This window comes from Neopelma chrysocephalum, unplaced genomic scaffold, assembly GCF_003984885.1.
Source record: "Neopelma chrysocephalum unplaced genomic scaffold, ASM398488v2 Primary Assembly neopelma1_59, whole genome shotgun sequence".
Taxonomy (NCBI): Eukaryota; Metazoa; Chordata; class Aves; order Passeriformes; family Pipridae; genus Neopelma; species Neopelma chrysocephalum.
In genome coordinates, this window is record NW_020897714.1 from 28,178,547 (window position 1) to 28,197,304 (window position 18,758).

General features: G+C 38.5%; 1 protein-coding gene across 1 annotated transcript in view; it reads right to left on the reverse strand.

The window, feature by feature from the left end:
* KDM5A (lysine demethylase 5A) overlaps positions 1-18,758 on the reverse strand; it is a 50,799-nt gene that overhangs the window by 26,844 nt on the left and 5,197 nt on the right. The window contains exons 4-13 of the mRNA XM_027680665.1: positions 18,322-18,492; positions 17,360-17,494; positions 12,097-12,202; positions 11,461-11,549; positions 8,625-8,783; positions 6,130-6,249; positions 4,812-4,970; positions 3,042-3,223; positions 1,147-1,309; positions 208-327 (exon numbers count right to left, since the gene is read on the reverse strand). Coding sequence (XP_027536466.1) covers positions 208-327; positions 1,147-1,309; positions 3,042-3,223; positions 4,812-4,970; positions 6,130-6,249; positions 8,625-8,783; positions 11,461-11,549; positions 12,097-12,202; positions 17,360-17,494; positions 18,322-18,492 — 1,404 coding nt within the window. The remainder of the gene's footprint in view (positions 1-207; positions 328-1,146; positions 1,310-3,041; positions 3,224-4,811; positions 4,971-6,129; positions 6,250-8,624; positions 8,784-11,460; positions 11,550-12,096; positions 12,203-17,359; positions 17,495-18,321; positions 18,493-18,758) is intronic.

Consider the following 18,758-nt stretch of genomic DNA (forward strand, 5'->3'; position numbering starts at 1 on the left):
CAGTTTGAAGCTCCTTAAAGTTATGTGCTCAACAAAATTACTTTGTCTAATGGAAACATATCAGTTTTTACCTGCTGTACCAAGAACTTTAAACATAAAATACACTATATAACTTGAAAGACTATTCTTCAGATAGTTAGGTTACTAACACACTCCTTGCAGAGGTCACTGAGCAGAGACACAGCAAATATACACAAAAGAACAGACCCAGTCAGCAGTGCAGAAGTTCACAGCTTCAGCAAAGTTATATCCCTGGTTAAATCCAGAATGATAGGCACGAGGAAAGGTCACAACAAACTCGCCAGCACACTGATTGGTCCTGAAAACCTAATAGGACAAAGGAAAGAAAAACAATACGTAACATGCAACAGAGTTTAAGACACAAAACTACACGATGTTTGCACACCATTTTCTGTACCTACAGAACATCACAGGCAACACAGTTATTACCAACTGGTAAGGACTGGTTCTATCTTCTCAAAATGAATACTCAATTTACAGTCTTACTCAAAAAAGCTGAATATATAAGCCAACAGTTGAAAATTCTCTTTATGAATCCCAAAAGGGATGTTCCTCTCTCATCGTTTAATCCATTGTACCACAAAGTGCAAAAGCTTCTGGAAGCAGTTTATGGTTTGCTTTGTTGGGGTATTTGCCAGAGAAGTAATTTATCCTAAGACAAAAGCAAATGATAGTGACTGCTGCTTAGAGGTCTGCAGTCAATTATGTTTGGTCAAAAAAGCATTTTGTAATGCTGAGACTTCCACTGAACATAAGAAAAGTATTTTACTGTCAAGAGATACTAAAAACATTTCAGAGAAATTTGCTGTTATACAAGGGAAGTGATTTTTTAATTAAAAAGTAAGTGTAATACACAATGTACACTTGTTCTATAAGGTATTTTATGTAGGAAGCTTGGCACACTCACTTCTTTTACAAGATAATTTAAATTTCCTGGTAAGTCTACAGAAGATTCTAGAAAATAGCTTTAAAAAACACCCCATAAGTAACAAATTGAATATGCAAATGTCCACCATAAAAATTCTTCAGAGTTATGCCAAACTATTGTTACACAAAACTGGCAGAGAATGAAAAAAAGAGAGCACATAGGAGTACTTATGTAAAAAACGCTTGTGTGCTACTCACTGGTACACCATGTTCCATCAGCACATTGGGGTTCATAATAGTGACCAGCTGATGCAGGAGATCAGGCTGGGATTCAAACAGCTCAGGAGCCAATTCCTTCATCACATCTTCCAGCTGCTCTGCTGCATGAGAGGGCACACCATACCATGTCTTCGGCTCTCCCCTACCAAAACACAACCACAGTAATCAACACGACTTACAGGGAAGTAATGGTGCCACCCAACTGCAAACTACACCTCACATCCAGCAGCACCGTCCTCATAAGCCAAATATTTTGCACCTAGATACAAAAAATGTCTTTAATCAATGAGCATCCTCTTCAGGATGTACTGTTTTAATCTGAAAAATCAGTTACACTACAACACAATTCTCAAAACACCTGACAGTAGATTTGCCTTGACAAAGCAAGCCTAACATGGAAGATAACTGTCACTTATCATGCTCTAAAGGGGTAAAATGGGCAATTACTTTCCTTCAGGAAGGAGGAATTAAGTTTAGTAAACAAAACCTTGGCTGTCACAGCTAAGGTTTAGGAGAAAAGAGATCATGATAGTCCTCCACTCAATTACGCTTGGAGTAGTCACATTCCTGAAACCAATGGAAGAGTATAGCAGCCAGCAGAATGAAATACAAGCAATCCTTCTAATATACACAACTAACTACTAAAAACCTATGGTACACTGGTTTCAAGATAAAAAATGCCACATAACATGAATTAGTTAAGTATGATGGAAGAAAGATTAACAAGACCAAAACTAAACAAATACGTACTCAAGCACTACTCCAGTCCTTCCAGTATTGTCTTAACCAAAATAAACTGTAGTGATCTAATGTCTGCAGTGTTGAGGTTTATTTTTAAATTACACTTTATTAAAAAATACAAGCAGTAGTCCACTGAAATATCTGAAAGAGTTTACGTAGCACTCTAAATGTATTAATAATCCTGTCACCCACCATCCCAGACAATGCCTGAAGCAGTATTTCCTGCGGCTCCTGCGGGCTGCAGTGGCACCTGCTGGCAGCACACAGCCAGGACACCCCAGTAAATCCGCTCCTCGGGATATGTGCTGCTGGAATTCAGCAGCAACAAACCCCTCACACACTGACCCACTTAACAGCATGCTGAGGAAAGCAACTGAACTCAAAACAAAACTAATTCCCTTCCTGAGTCTGTGGATCCGACCTTTCTATCAAACATGCTTCTCCAGAGATGTGCAATCATGATCTGAAGGCTGTCAACTCATCTGTACCAGACATACAGCAAATTTTCTAAAGGGTTGCTTCCCACAGCTTTTCACTCCTTTCCCCCTGCTCCATGCACTGTGATTGAGTCTGATCAACTGAGAAGAGTGCAATGCAAATAGTTTATCTATCACGAGTCTTCTTGTCAAACACAAAAGCTGAACACCAGAACACTTCTAGGATTGTTCTGAAAGTCAGAATTACTTTCAAGTTTCTCTTCTCTTGAGCAGGAGTATTTCTGCTGCTGAAGAGTCAGTTCTGATGCCTCTGTAAGCCATGGGACAGCAGACTCAATTTCCAGCACAGAGACATCCCAACTTCAAATCATAAAGCAGTGAAATAGTGAACTGTAACTCAGTTCAAAAGGAAAAGCTTTCTAAGAAAAGATGTGACCTCGTAAAGCATGATTTTACAGGGACACTGGAATGTTGGCCACACAAGAATATTTAATCGGTTAATGAAAAATGCTAATATGGTTAAAAGAGTATCTGTATTTTCTTCTAATCAGCCAAAGTTAAGGATATGAACCACTCACCACACGTAGCTTTTTATTTAAAAATGTCATCATGTGCAGAGGCACTTTCAAATAGAACTACAAATTTCCTAAAGCAAACAGGGCAGTGTAAGGTAGATGCACGAAGGACAGCCCATACCAGTGCAGGTAGTTGATGGAATAGCTCCAGTGATCTTCAATGTGCCAGCAAAACGAGGAGAAGCACATCCCTACGTACAGCCAAGGTACCTTCATGCCAGAGATATCTGCATTGATGTGAGCAAGGACTGATTGTTCTAGAATTGGCATGTTGTTCAAGTTCCAACCAGAGAGCGCATAATCCTGGTCAAAAAAAGGAGAAAGTTTGAAAAAGGTCAAAAGAATATGAGGATGCCAACTACAGAAAAGGAAAGTACAAAGGAAAAGATCAGCCCACCCATTTCTATTAGTAGACAGTGGGATATTTTCTGCAACAATGAAACATCAAAACCAGAAATAATTCCTTAAATACCTTAGTCATCAAATAATAAGACTAAGATTTTAAGGCCAGTCCTAGTAATTCAACATACATGGCCCACCTTCTTTAGATCAAGGCTTTGCTTTCCTCCCCACCTCAAGATTGCAGGTTTAATGCTTTTCTGGTGGAACGAAATAAAAGCAACACCAGCAGAAGAACTATAGACTGAAATCTTCAATAATGTAGGACAACTTGAAATTGTAAACAATGCAGTGAATCTTATGTTATTATTTCAGCTTTTTTAACACCTGTTTTACTTCACTGCAGTTTATGTTGATCTACTTTATAGATTCCTTTAGGAAGTTATCTCCAGGGAAGAAATTCCTGCTCATTCATTCTTGAGAAGACAGCATCACCCACTAAGCACTCCCACCTTTACTTTCAAATACACACAATTTGTACAAAAAATTATACTTCAGACAGCCTTAAAAGCTCACTACTGTGCTTTAACACAGTCTACTTTCCACCTCTAGAAGAACTGTAAGCACAGATCCACAGGCATTTTAGACATATGCCACGGCTGCTGAAAGGACTGGTCAAACCCTCAGCTCAGCCACACGTTTCTGCTGTTCCCTTTGCTCTGACACTACAAAGGCAATGCAGTGAGTCAGATGACTTAAGTGATCCGGCTAAAAAAATTTTTTAAAGTGACTACCTTCATACAAACAGATCAACCATCAGTTCTGACTCACTCAGCAGCTGCACAATCACTGCACACCCAACAAAGGTACACACAGGAAGGTGCAGGTATGGGTGGAAGACAACAGTGAGCAGGATTACCTCTTACAGTGAGCAGTATAAATTGATTTGGGGCTGTGTAATCAGCAAACCACACCTTTACCCTCATTTTGTCTGAACGTAGGCATATAAGCAGCAAGAAAATTGATATGCTATGCTAAGGTCTGAGGGAAAATAGGTAATATACTTACTAGATAAAATTTTCTATAATAAGATGCTGTATCTACATCTTTTCATTCTTACAGTATGCACGGTCAGAGAAACAAGCTAAATCCAATTAGTTTTACCCATTAAGAACCTCCTAAGGAGGTTAGAATCATGTTTCTATAGCTAAGTCTATAATGAAAAGGTGTGGAACAAGAAAGAAAAAGATACTATTAGTCTCCTCATACTCAGACATACAGCAACAACTTGCACATCTTCACCTGCTAAGATTAAGAGACAGAAAAGAGGTGTGACTTAAATCATGAAAAGGAGCTTATTTATCAGCAACCGGATCTGTAAAAGAACCTCAATTATCAGATTAATGCCCTGCTCAAAAGGAATGTTAAATACATGCAAAAACCTTAAGCATATTTCATGAAAAAAATCCATGCTGATTTCTGACCTAAATTCTTAATGTGAAATCTTATGCAGAGCAAAGAATGGAGTCAGTTTGCATATCCTGTTCCTCACCTCCTCCTCTGGCATCAGCTTTCGTCGGCCATCCTTCACGGGGAAGCCACTTCCGAAGTCCTTGGATGAGATGTCAGCCCCATATTCCACAATGACATCTTCCTCTATGCTGCTCACTAATCGCCAGAATTCTTTTTCTACGAGCTCAGTGGGAACCATCTGAAAGCAGAAGAGATGTTTGGGTATGTGCACGCAAGACCCAATGTAAAAATTATCTTTCAAGCAGTAAATGACTATTAATTCTCCATGAATTTTCAAACACCAGGGTCACTGCCTCTCTCCCCTCCATCTCTTCAAAGTCATAGTTTGGTCTGTATTCCTCTGTAGTGCCTGCAATGTTCCAGAAATAGGATACCGCAGCATGAGGGAAGGAATAAACAAGAGAGATGGAATCACCAGAAGTACAGCAAAAAAGAAGGGGAAGAGGAGACAGCCAACACAAGTCAAGCAGCAAACAGAATGAACAGCATGCAAATTCCTAACTATTTCAGAGGATAATGACCAGAACTTTCAAATAAGAGTAAGAAAATTCAGATACAAAATCATGTTCAAAGTTTGATGGTCATATAGCTCATTATGATTCTTACTTATATGCATTTACTTATGAAGCTTATTTGTAAAATAAGCTTCCTTGCTTTGTTCCATGTCCCAAAGTTGTATCATAAATTGGAGTCCTTAAAAGGTAGAGGCTTTAGCAAGAATGCCCCATAGGTTACCAAAGAACTGTGAGAGGAGAAAGATCTTGGTGCTGCAGGCAGTCTACAAGACAGTGGAATTGTGGCAGTGTGCCAAGGTAGAAATGCTAGTTTTAAAAATATTAAAATCTTTAAAATGTTTGATTTTAAAATGTTGCTGAAATGTAGAACCAAAAAAAAAAACAACAACAACCAACCCTGTCATTATCAGACACACTCAGTCAATTGACTTGACTACAAGACTATAATAGTAAGGAAAACAATGATTTATCCTCTGGATGAACCAAACCAAGACAAAAGCCATAGGAAGGGCAGGAGAAAGACCCCTTTGCCAAACAAGAACAAGATACTTCAATTTATCAAAAAGGGCAAGGACTTTAAACTAGAGCCTGACCAATACAGTATAATCTAACAAGCAATAAAGCAGTCTGTCCATCACAGGAAAAGGGTGAAATGAAGTTGAAATGAGACCAGATGCCAGAAAGCTAAATCATTTGTTTACATATTGGAAGCTTATGGTGCCTCTTCAAACAAAGCTAAGATGCCTTAGCAAAAATCAAGGATCAGCTGAAACCTCTTCTCTTTTTCCCTTACAAGGAATCACAACAAAAGTTGAAACTCACATGGACTGGCATGTTGAAATAATCAGACTTGAAGTTATCAGCCATTTCACCAAAGCTCTGGAGAGTATATTCCCTGACAGCTTGTTCAAATCCAAAGGCCTCACGGGGTTTGTTGCATTCCTAGGAGACAGAACATAAAAATATTGTTCCCTGCAGCAGACTATGACACAGTTACATTTTTAGCAAAAAGCCCTAATGCCTGAGTCCTTACCAAACACAATAAGCTACCACTTCTGAGTGCTTTCCTCAGCTGAGGAAGTCCTACCACAACGGAAACAGCACAGAATTTACAGTACAGAAGCTAATCTAACACCATAAACCCCATGCTACACACTTCTGCTTTCCTGTCCAAAACTACATTTCCTCATCTACCACTGCCAGCCACAGAGAGAGACTGTGCACAAGATGTTTAGGCAGCCATAAGGCATTTCTTAGACACACTGGATTCAAGCACCCGCAGAATAACAGCACAGGAACAAACCCCCCATAGTGTTTCAGTCTTATCAAGTCAGCAAATCATCAACAGATTTGGCAGTGTGAAAATATATAGGAGTAAAGAGGAAGAAGAAAATTAGAACAGTGCAACACAGCCAGCAACAGATACGGTCCATGTGATAGAAAGCCTCCAAGTCTTCACTGTTCTATTCCCATTCATACTAAGAGTGTGCATTTCAACTACTCTCCCCACCCATTACTAGTGTGTCTTTCTCAGCTCTTTTGGAACTGACACAACGTTCATATATACACAGGACATATTTGAACACAAAGATGATGTATCACTATCTGATTGTCAGCTATTCAGTCATAAAGAAACAGGACTAGAAAGGAATTCATCACTAGTTCCTTTTTTTTTATTCAAAGAGGAACTATCCTTAGTCTATGCCCAACATGTATCAAAGTAGTTCTTAAAAGGAGCCTGCAACAGAGCATCTACAACATCTGTGAACACTGTCACACAACGTTGACCTAAATACATATAAAGAGCTCCTACCCTATTCTTCCCAGCTTCTGTTCCAGCACCCCGCTGTTAAAATTACATTAAGCATCTGTGCACAATTAACATCTAAAGTAAAAACTGAGGCAAAAAGCACTACTAGCACTTCAAACATGTTTGTACTGTTATTTGTTTACTCACCATTACATAATATAGCTATGTTTTTTTCCCCTTCTTCCTGTTACTTTCAATATATTTCCAGAATTTTTCAAGTATTTGCTGTACCATTTGCTAAGTAACAACTTACTCAGCACCTGGTCTTTCTGGGTTTTGTATGGACATGCACATTTTTCCTTGGTAACAGTGTATCCCTGTTTTTACCAGCAGTAGCAAAGTTTCTTCCAAGTTTCCTCATTCTTAAACTACTGCAGCCACTGTTTACTACTATATCCTCTAAATTAACCCCACATTAGATTGCTGCACTTTGCTGGTACTTCTTTATTGCTCTCTCTCTTAAGAGAACAATAAACAAGCAGCTTAATCCACTCTGTGAGCAGCAGCCCAAAGGGAAAGCTGTATCTTTTCCCTCCCCTGTAACTATGAATTTCCACCTCTCTCACAACAGCATTTGCCTCCCTTCATCTGACAGCTTCATCTCTGGGTGAGAGCAGCAAGCTGATCCACCTCATCACGTGGCTGCACAGCGATCCATTCACCACCACCAGGAAACCAGCAGAAGCCACACAGAAGGGTGTGAGGGATTGGGGGCATGCAGGCACATACACACCTGTGCACAACTGCCCTCTCTGAAAAAAAACACAGCCTAAAAAAGTTAAAGCCAGTCTCAAAATTACAGATTTAGGAACACAAAGCTTCTTCCTCTGAATCCCGAATCTACCAACTTCCTGAGCTTGCGAAATTTGTTCGCTTAAGACAAATACCGAGCCAGTCAAGAGATGTTTGCTGCCTTTAGGCTGTTGATCAGTCATCTCCTGGAACTTGGTAGCTTTTCTTTTCTGTGTCATGAAATTCAACTAGCTTCCACTTTCAGAGCCTGAACAGTTCCTTTTTCAGTCTAAACCAAATCTACATAGCTACAAAATTTTAAATTAGTTCTTTCACTTTCTGCTACAAGCTATTCTGAACAATGCTATCATGACTTCCCAATAATCAAAGCTACCTTTTGCACAAATCGCATATTTTGGTTACTTCATAGTTTACAAAATGTCTCATCATTATGCTGAAACATCTACCACAACCCTACTTCTCACCCTAATTTCCCACTGCACATTGTCAAATTGAATTTTAGCTCTTAACATACCAAGGCCAAAGTTTTAGCTGTCACATGGCCACATAATAAACAAAGGTTATGCCCAAGCTCTAGAAGGAATGTTTCTCTCTCCTTACGGCTCATCAACCAAGATTCATGGCTCATCTTGACAATATTCCAAAACAAACTACATCCTCTACGAAGATGGATGGGCACTGAGCTGAACTGCTCTTCTGGCCTTTCCAGGTACACGGGTGTACACACAAAGCTTGAGTAGTTCTTGAACTGTACCTCAGCAACGCACTTTGGACACCTCCAGTCACCCTTGGGTACATCAGGCAGAGGAGGAATCAAGCAAAAAGTGTGATAGCTGTCATCACATCCATCACACAGGAGCAGTTTGTCCTCGTTATTTCCTCTACCACAGAATAAGCAAACATAGAGATCAACCTGTGGAGAAAAAAAAAAAAGAAAAAGAAAAAAAACAGAAGTTACAAAAAGTTTCTCATCTAGAAGCTGCTTCCTTAAACAAAGGCTCTTCAGGCCTCTTATCATGGAAAACAATTCAAACTAAATCCCTACAAAGTGTGCATGGCTGAGGAAAATCTCAAAAAAAACCATTTCAGAAATATTTATGTCATTGCTTGCAACAGTCTAGGGATATCTTTGCAATGAAAAAGAAGAGATAACAAAACCCACAAACCTACAGATTTCAATCTAAAAATCCAAGAGGAAGGGAAGGAAACTGCACGTAAAGGTACCAACTTCTTTTGTATTTTCTCCACAGCAAAGGATAAAAACTTCAAATGTTAAGAGAGAAGTATTAATCCCAATACAATAGCAAACAATTTTCACAAGTATCTGTTCAAGGTAGTCGCTGGGACCAGAGAGAAAACCATATCAACAGGTTTCAAGTTTTCTTTGCTGTTCCCTCCTGTACTGTCCAAAGGGCTTTAATTAAATATAAACTGTAACATAATCTGAATGAAAAAAACTGTGTCTTACTTTATCACAGCTAAAAAATTACTTTACATATAAATTTCTACTAACAACATGAACTTCATGAATGACACCTGCTCCAAACTCTGCTACTACTCCCCCCCGTGACCAGCAACTCAGGCTACGCATATTTCCTCCACGCAGCTCAAAGTAACACCAGAAGTAGTGGGGTTGTTTTTCTGGAGGGTTTAATTTCATCCAGATGTGAAACACATGTGCCTTTCAGTTGACAAGGTTCAGTTGTGTTAAATACTTGATGTCAACCCCATCTTTAGTTACACCAGCCTAGTTAAGCATGCAACGTCCTAGCTAATGCAATAATACACTTCTCAAGAAGACTGCTCAGGTTTCTTAAAGAACTATTTTAAAAAATAATGCAGTTCTATCAACAGGCATATTATTCTTCCCTTTTTAAAAAAAAATCCACGCACTCACCCTCATGGAATATCCTGTCTGTCTAAAACATCAACCCAGTGGCTTTCATTGCAAGTATAGAGAAGGGAGGGAGGGTACCTTAGCAGATATTTTCAGGTTCTCTTCCCAAAACTAACAGTGCATTAAAATGGTGATCCTAGGAGGAGGCTTTTCTACAGTACTCACTGGCTACCTATCACTGACAACACCTTCTTTTCTCCAAATTCCTATTAACATATACAGTCTCTATGTTAGCATAAATGGTGATCTGTCAGTAAAAAAACTGCGCTAAAATAGATATTCACAATAAGTAGATCTGTGATTATGCATAACCACAAACAAGCCTCCTAGCCATGTAACAAAACCGAGTAAGACTATGATGATATATAACTATATGCATCAGGGGCAGAGGAGGGGATAAAGAGGTGTATTTTATCTCCCAGTTACCAATTCATGTAAATAAAATCAATTTCGCAGTTAGAATTTTACAAAAAGATCAATAAATGATGGAGAAGCATAAACAAACCTGCTCCACAGTATTTTTCAGACCACAGTCATATAAGGCAAATGCATCACCCATGCATTTCAGACTGTTCTACTTGAAGATCCAAGTATAAAAAAAGTGTGGAACCAAATAGTACTAAGTCACAGAATCGCATAAAGATTAGTTACACCAACACAGTTCTAAAACAACAGTTCTGTTGCTACAGTATTTTCATTTTCGCTTACAAATAGAAGTAAATGAAAAGAGTAAACAAATGCTAGTTTTCCATAGAAAACCCAAGAGTCTAGACAAAATATTTTAAAACTGAAGCATACTTAAAATTGTCACAATGTTTACATGGTCTAAGAACATGATATACTCAGAAGTAGTAGCACAATTAAAAAAAAAATTCAAGTTGCACAAATTATGACTTAGCTGCAATGGTACAACGACCTGTTTTTTAAATATCCAACTTCTCTCACACTTTTTCCACCCCAGGAGGCATTTCCAAACATAAAAATATGATTACTAGAGTCTTACATTGCCTTGGCTTTTTGTGGTTGAAATTTAAAATAAGCTCTTCTAAGTGTTCTCAGGCTAAGAAAAAAAAGAACAGCTGAATTGTAAGTGAAGACTCTAATTCTTTAGACATTAAATGCATGTATCTTCTTTCATGGTTGTGTACACATGCTAAATATGACACTTTAAAAGTAGAAAATGATGTGCTATGAAAGATATCAAGAACAACAATCCACTGCTTTTCCATGGCAAAACATCAGAGCATTGAACATTTTATTTTTCTCCTTAGGGGTTTCTCTTGAGCAGACTTGTATAATGACTATTTTAAACTCAAAACAGAAAAGACAAAAAAGGTGGAATTGCTAAAAACAAAATCCTAAGTACTGGAGCACCTCAAAATTTCTTCTAAGGAAGAGAATTGTTCTACAAAGGGGAGTTCAAACAGAAAATGAACTACTGAAGACATTCAAGCATGGGGCAAGTGTGAACAGCAAAAAGCTTCACATTGCAACAAAAAGATTAAAACGAAAACCTAGAGCACAGATGATTTTTCAAAATACTGTTCTCTCTTCCCATAACAGTATCATCTGCTGCAGTGTGTATTGGTTCATCTATTTGGAGGGGTGGAGGCTGTTTCAGGGAAAAAAAATAATCTTAGTAAATCAACCAAGTCCTTTTTATCGGAAATCACTGCAGAGGAATCAAACTTACAAAGTTGACAGAAAGAGTTCCTTTGCGTTGCCTCATCTGCATTCCAAATGCTTCTGATCTGGTTCCTTTGCGTCTTCGTGTCACCTCATCTTAAAATAAAGTTAAATGTTATTAATGTCACATCCAGACAGACTTAACTTTCAGAAACACCACAGATATATAGCCTGGTACTCTGCACTTCAGATCAGAAACTACCTGAGAGTCCAAAGAAGGTAAAACTGTTGTGTTTTACCCGCCTCACCTAAAATCAGCAGGGATTAGGAAAACCATATTTTGCTTATCCTCACAGGTGATCCCAATTGCCTCATGAAACAGAGTGAATTACACTCATAATTTGTGCAATTTTAGCTGGCAGGATCAGTTTCAGTATTGTCAAATCCTGTTTTCCTTTCCAGTCACTCAGTTCATGGAACAGCTGCTTAATTGTTATTGTTACTATGTAATACATAAAGAGTTGAAACTCTGCCAAGTTATATGAAGCACCCTGTAAATCTTTCTCATGAATGAAACCCTAGAACACTCAGCTTTCTCTTTCAAGTTTTGATTTGCTTACTTCTTAATGCTGCCTCTAGAGACATTCAGAAAGATTTAACAGTCTCACTACTTTACAAAGCAAAGAGCCCAAGATTTAATTACCCTCTTTATCCTTTGCTCCCAATGTCAGTCCCATCATCTTGGGTCCAGCTCCAAAGATCTGCAGCTTTTTTAGTTCAGTGTTTCTACTCACTTCTCCTCCCTCTGTCTAAAAATAAAAACAAGACCACATCAGCACAAACCACCAATATTTCCCCTCCAGGTTTCTTCATAATTTGTTTATATTCCACTCTCCCACAACATCTGCTCATCAAAAGAAAGGAAACAAGAGGCATGAAAAGACATGATTTTCTGTTCCTAAAGTAAATGAACATATGCAAATGGAATAAAAGACAGCAGTTTTGTCTCAAATTTCCAAATTATTTCGCATCTAGTATTACAGACCAACTACAGAAAGTTGTCTATACAGCAAGTAAAAGAACCAGGTTGGACATTTAGCAAAAAAATAAGAATGCCACGGCAACATTTTACGAAATCACCATGATTCAGCCGAGTGCCTGGATTTTAACACATCCACTGCTTCAATGGGATTTTGTTATCTGCTTCCTTGAGTAGAAACATCCACAGGACACTAATGAGTTCCAACCAACTTCCTTGAGCTTGGCTGCTCCTGGGTTTATTTGCGATGAAACGTTATGAGTACAACTCAGATCATGGCTACTTGAGTTGCAAACTCAAAATCTGAGGTGAAAAGACCCATTCGGTGACAACTCCATGCTCCTGCCAGTGTTGTTTCCTGAACTGTTCTGTTCAACTGAACTTCTTCCTGTTTCCCATTACTGAACTGCCTCATTTTCCCACATCACTGCTGCTAACCTAACAATAAAAAGAACAAAACGAAGAATATATCCTGCTGTCATCTGCAACACAATCACCTTGGAATTCTTCTTCATGTTGCCTCCTTATACTTTGAAAACCCTTTCTGACCTGATATAGAAGGCCATTAAACTGTCACTGTTTAAAATCTTCTTCCAGAAATTCACTGATCTTAAAAGATATCAGCAAATCTATCAATTTTGAAGGTGGTATCTAATTTTCAAAAGGTTATTATTCAAGTAACTTTCTGATGATACTTCATCTGTTATTTTTCCAAATTATGGCCTGATATGATATACATGTCCCTCAGGGTGATAGACTTTCACAGTTTTTAATCAATAAACAAAAACAACTCTTCCAAAAAGTGTTTAAAATAAGTTCAAATACATTTGCAATAAAGATAAAAAAAGAAAGATGATTTCCATTTATTCAGCCTAAATGAGTTGTTTTCCTTGCTTCCGGACGACATTCGAAGAGATTTCGTTTCCTAGGCATTATTACTCTATGGAATTTTTTGTGATATTTAAAGTCCCTGTTCCCGCTGAACTGTGTATGCAGTGTGCTAACGGGCATCTTTCCAAACTAATTATTGCTGATATTCTAATTTTGAACATTTATATGTTGCTATTAAATTATTTTCACTGGAGATACATGTTACCAACTTTGTTAAGCCCACTGTGAACCTGCGTGCTAACTGGAAAATTTTTCCTCATCAATTCCTCACTTTTTGGATAATAAGCCATAAGGAAACACACCTGGAGACTTCCCAGTCCCTCATTTTCCATTTGAAATTCATTAACTCAACCATTCTCTCAACTAATAGAACCTTCCACAATCAACCTACATTATATTTTTCAGCATAGCCATCATTTCACCAGCGTTTATGAACAATCTCCACAACTTCTGCTATTTTGACCTAAGATAGTTTTCTCAATGACACATGAAAAATAATTTTCTTATCATATTTACTAAAAATAAATCATTAACATGCAGCAACATCTCTTCAGATTTACAGCTGAGTTTAAAAATGCATTGCCTAAATATATTTTCATAACTCCATTGCCCACATTTGCTGGGATTCCACTAAACCCAGGTGGATGAAATCCATTCATGCTCAGGTGGAAAAAGCTACAGTCTTGAAAGAAAAAAGTTTGCTTTTTGAAATGGAAATGTTTTTTAAAAATCCAGATTCCTACATAACCTCGTGAACACTGCCAGGATATTGATAGCTTAAGGTGTGAATACCCAAAGCATTGAGAAGCCTCACTGAGCAGTTTTTCAGTGGTGTCCTTTAAGATTGTAAAAAAACCAACTCAAAACTGTGAGCACATGGAAGTGGCAATGGTGCATTCCTTGCCATTTTCTCACTGCTAACAACACAACCTCACTTTTGCATTATATGTTCTCCACATCAGTGAAATGAACTTGATTAAACTGTGATTCTATTCTCATCTCCTCTTTGTGCTGAAGAATACAGATATAATTTTGTTTCTTTCACCTTCTCAACTGAAAGTACAACTCAAGGGCTTTCCTTGTATATAGGCCAACCCTAATAACATGATCCAGTTACACTGGATTCACACACACTGTCTTTTTCCACTCTCCCACCCCCCTTAACTTTAAAACATTTGCATCCCCACTCCTCCACCCCCAGTATGCAAGAACACAATAGATACGACCAAGAACCAAAATATTTACATGTTTGGGGCATTTTGTCAGCATATCCCAGAGCTCTTTTGTTTCACTATTTTGTTTCACAGCTATTTCCATGGACGGAAATATTTCAAACTAAAAAAATTGAAGCTTATTTTATTATGTTATTCTCCAATCAACCAAACTTCTTCTAAGAGAAACCTGAAAGCAAATATACTGCTTAGAATTGGTTTTAAGTTAAGAAAATTCTCTGGACATTAAGTTAACATCCTTTGAAAAGACAGCACTTTTTGTTCCAGTACTGCATTTCTTTACCAGAAATCACCATGACGTAACCTCATTAGACAAATCCCTTGTCAGTTAAAATACACCCTAACAGATCATCTATGAAGATACACTACTCTTTTCTAAGGAAGTACTCTCTGAAATTTAATCTTTCCTTAAAGATGTTCTCTTTTCTTAATCTGAATTAATCCTACTCTTTTTCTTTACAAGCCCTTCGGAACTCAGTTGTCCTTCTCCAATTTTTATTTGTGAAAGCTTTCTTCACAGAAAAGCAAAAGAGAATAAAGCGTTCAGTTTATTTTCTGAACAGAATCTCTTATCATCAAATTATTCTCTTCCTATTCAAAGTTTTCAACTGACATTGGATTGTGGTGTTCAGATTCTCAACTCACCCTATCCACAGAATACCCATTCTCTATTTTCTTTCATTTTTTACATTCTCTAAAAACCCTGAAATTTGTTTTTTTGAAGTCTGACATCCTCTGCTGAGGATGTTTATTTAAGTAATTTCTCATTACTATCTTTATGCTTTCTTATTCATTCTTAGGCAAGTTATCTGCAAGAAGATGCAGAGGATTTTTGGAAAGTACTTTCAGCACTTGAAAAAGATCTACAGAGATGCAGGGGCCTGTGGAGTTATCCATGCTCACTATCCAGGCATTGGACTACTTGGCACACTACACATAAATCATTCAGATGTTTCAGCTAGAGCAGAATGACATTTATTTAGCAGTCTTTACATTACTTGCATATTACCTGTTCTCTGAAGACTATTTAGACAATCTCTGGTACAATTCCAGGTCTGCAGTTCAAACAGTAAACAGCGTCCTGTCTACACTAAGGGGGTGCACTGACATCTGGAACAATTTCTCCATGTTCTCTGATATTTACCCTCTACCATTTAGGGCTACTGAGGAAAAAAAACCTGTCTCTAAATGCTGTTCCAGAGATGACTTATGATAGTTACACACAGCTTCCAACACAGCCAGAAACTAATTCTCCTGGCTACACAAGTAGGTTGAGTTTTTCCTCTATTACACAAGTCATTTCAGCCATTTTAATAACTGTAATGCTTAAAAGACAGCTTGGCTACAAGCCTAACAAAAGGCATTTAAATATATATATATATATATATATGTATTTACTTTTTGCAGATGATCCAAATAAAATAATCTTTGATTTCTGAAATGCAGCCCCTTTAAACAAAATAAAGCAGCTACACAGTGCCAGGACCACCCCAGAATCATTTTTCCAACAAGGACAAATGAGGAGTACCATTATTCTGTTGAAATCAGTAGGAGAAAAGGTCACCCAGGATCTTAATACCATAGTGATGCTTCTACACCATGTATGAGGAGAAGGTCATACTGGCATTTTCCTGTAAGATTCAGTAAAATCCTAAAAAGAATTCCACATAGTGAATGACCACAGTTCATGCAGTGTTCTCAGTTTTTCTGGACAGCTCACCAACAATGCTTTATTTGAGAAATCTGGTAAGATCACAGCCTGAGACCGCTTATGTGATACCTTGTTATATGGCTACAATAAATTACATCAAGTCAGCTTCAGTCAGCTAAGAAAACAGACTAAAAAAAACCAATTCAGCCTAAATCAATCGTGACACAAAAAAAAATGTGAAAGTTTATAAGGGATACTCAAGTATATCAGTGACAAGAACGATGCATTTGAAAAAAGGCAGTTTAGGAGCATTTGAAAAAATTTGGTGGTGCTGAAACTAAGTCTAGAATGGCGTGAAGCAAGTAGGAAGTTGGTTGCATATAAATCCAGCTTTCGCCCACGCTCTGCTGATGAGCCAGCAGGGAGCCACCAGATTTCAAGTGAAGAGCCTTGCAATGGATATCTTTGTCAAAAGGTGAAGGCCCGCTTTAAATAGTGCAATAGAGCCATCAGGACAAGACCCCAGAGTTGTTTCTAATGAGACAGCATTTAAAATAGTGGTGATTCAGTCTGAATTGACATTTACTGCAGGGTACTCCCAGGATACAGTATCACCTGGTAGAATACCAGAAGTTCCTATAACACCAGTAATTCAGAAGAAAAAAGTTTTGGTTTTCAGTAGCAAAACTGTAGAAATCCTATACAGTTCCAGCCATCACTGATCATCTCCTCACATACTTGTTTTACTTCTTCAGAGAAATAGTCTGCCCAGCTTGAGATATTTGTGCAATTCCACAAAGACTTACCTACATATATTTGTGTCACTAAGGGGCACATTTGAAAAGGTTTTAAAAAACTTTTAGAACTTTGCACAAGCAAAAGCTTTAACATAATTCACAAACAGCTTTCTATCTGTTTAGTGTTCACAGAAGTATTCATTACCAAGGTACTTAGGCCTCTCATCAGTAAACAAAAAGCAGCTTTTAGAAGTTTTGATATAAACAGTGCATCTACCACATCAAACCAGGTCTCAGAAAGACAACCTTCTCTGGATTTTATTTAGGTGGAGACTGCTTCCTGGTGGTGCTTTTGAGCAGGCTCCCACAGCCAAAGGCTGCTGCACTGGTCTCTGTAGGAGCGGGTTAACAGGTACCTGGGATTTGACACGTCTGGTTCTCTTCAGCACAACATTCATTCTTGAAGCCTGCTTTGGGGAAGCTTGGGCATCTGAGCTGAGGTCCTCAGCCTCCACTTTTTCCTTAAGATCCAAGTTAGGCTTTTGGATGCCCTAGGGGATCAGAGCACAGGACACCGTGATGATTGGTCAGGCAGTGCCAGTCATTCCACAGCCTGTGAATCATTCTGTTTGCTAAGAAACAGGACAAGTGAAGTCACACAGCATTACACACACCATTTGGACAAGAGGCCAATTAATCCACACACCCTTCAAATACGGAAACCCATTCTCAACTACCAACTTCTCAAGAGAAAAAGAGATCTTTGCAATTAATCATTTTTGCCTTGTTTTCCTTCCCAATAGGGTTGACTTCAGTCCTATAAAGAAATACCCAACAATAACTACACAAGGTGACATTATTATAAGTTCTAGCACTATTCTGTCACAGGTGAGTGTGAGGGTGGTTGTAGCTATGTATGCAGAGCTGAACCTTCTAAAAGCACAGGCTCTATGTCCTACTTTTGGGACCCCTGGTGGCCTAGTGGTTAGCATGCAGGACTTTCACTGCTGCGACCCCCCGGTTCGATTCCTCGGTCCCCCGGGCAGATGGAGCTCGTTAGCCCTGTGAGGCCATCCATCTGTGAGAAGGTCACTCTAACAAACCTACGTCCTGAGGACCTCACTGCCATTGTCCAAGCTTGCTTGGCCCCGGCAGATGAACCTTAGGATTAAAGGGTGGGCTCAGTTCAGCGCAGGCTGTGTCTCACCTAAAAAAAATCCATTGCGCAGGCTGGAAAGGTAAAAGACCTTTCCCCAAATCTTCGTTCGCGAAGACTGGCCATTATATATATTATATGTCCTACTTTTGTATGCAGTAACACAGCACTCTCTGCGCTGTTTGGGTCCCCTCTTCATATAGTGAAAGACAAGCATCTCACCATAAGGCTGACTCCGGACTGGAAGAGCTCATAGGGATACAAGATCCGTTCATAATGAGACTTGAGTAAGGACCCTGTGCCTTTCCCTGGAAGGTAGCCAAGCCGACTTGCCACTTTAGACCACTTCTTCTCTTTAGTGACTACTTCAAAGCCTCCTTTGCTGGCAACAATCTGAAATGCATAAATAAAAAGTTAAGGGTTTTGAGCTGCTCTCACCAAGTTGCATAAATCAAGAATCAATTAAACCAACCAAATGCTAAAAGGTTCTACGGAAAAGTGACAGAATCCTGGATTTAGTTTTTGTTTCCCAAAAGACTAGTACTTTAATAACTAAGCACTTCCTTAGTCTCATTACTTCATACATTTAACGTAACAATTTATCTAGGAAGTGTAAATTGCATACTGTCCTAGACAGGAGGAGTCCAACAGTTAAGATT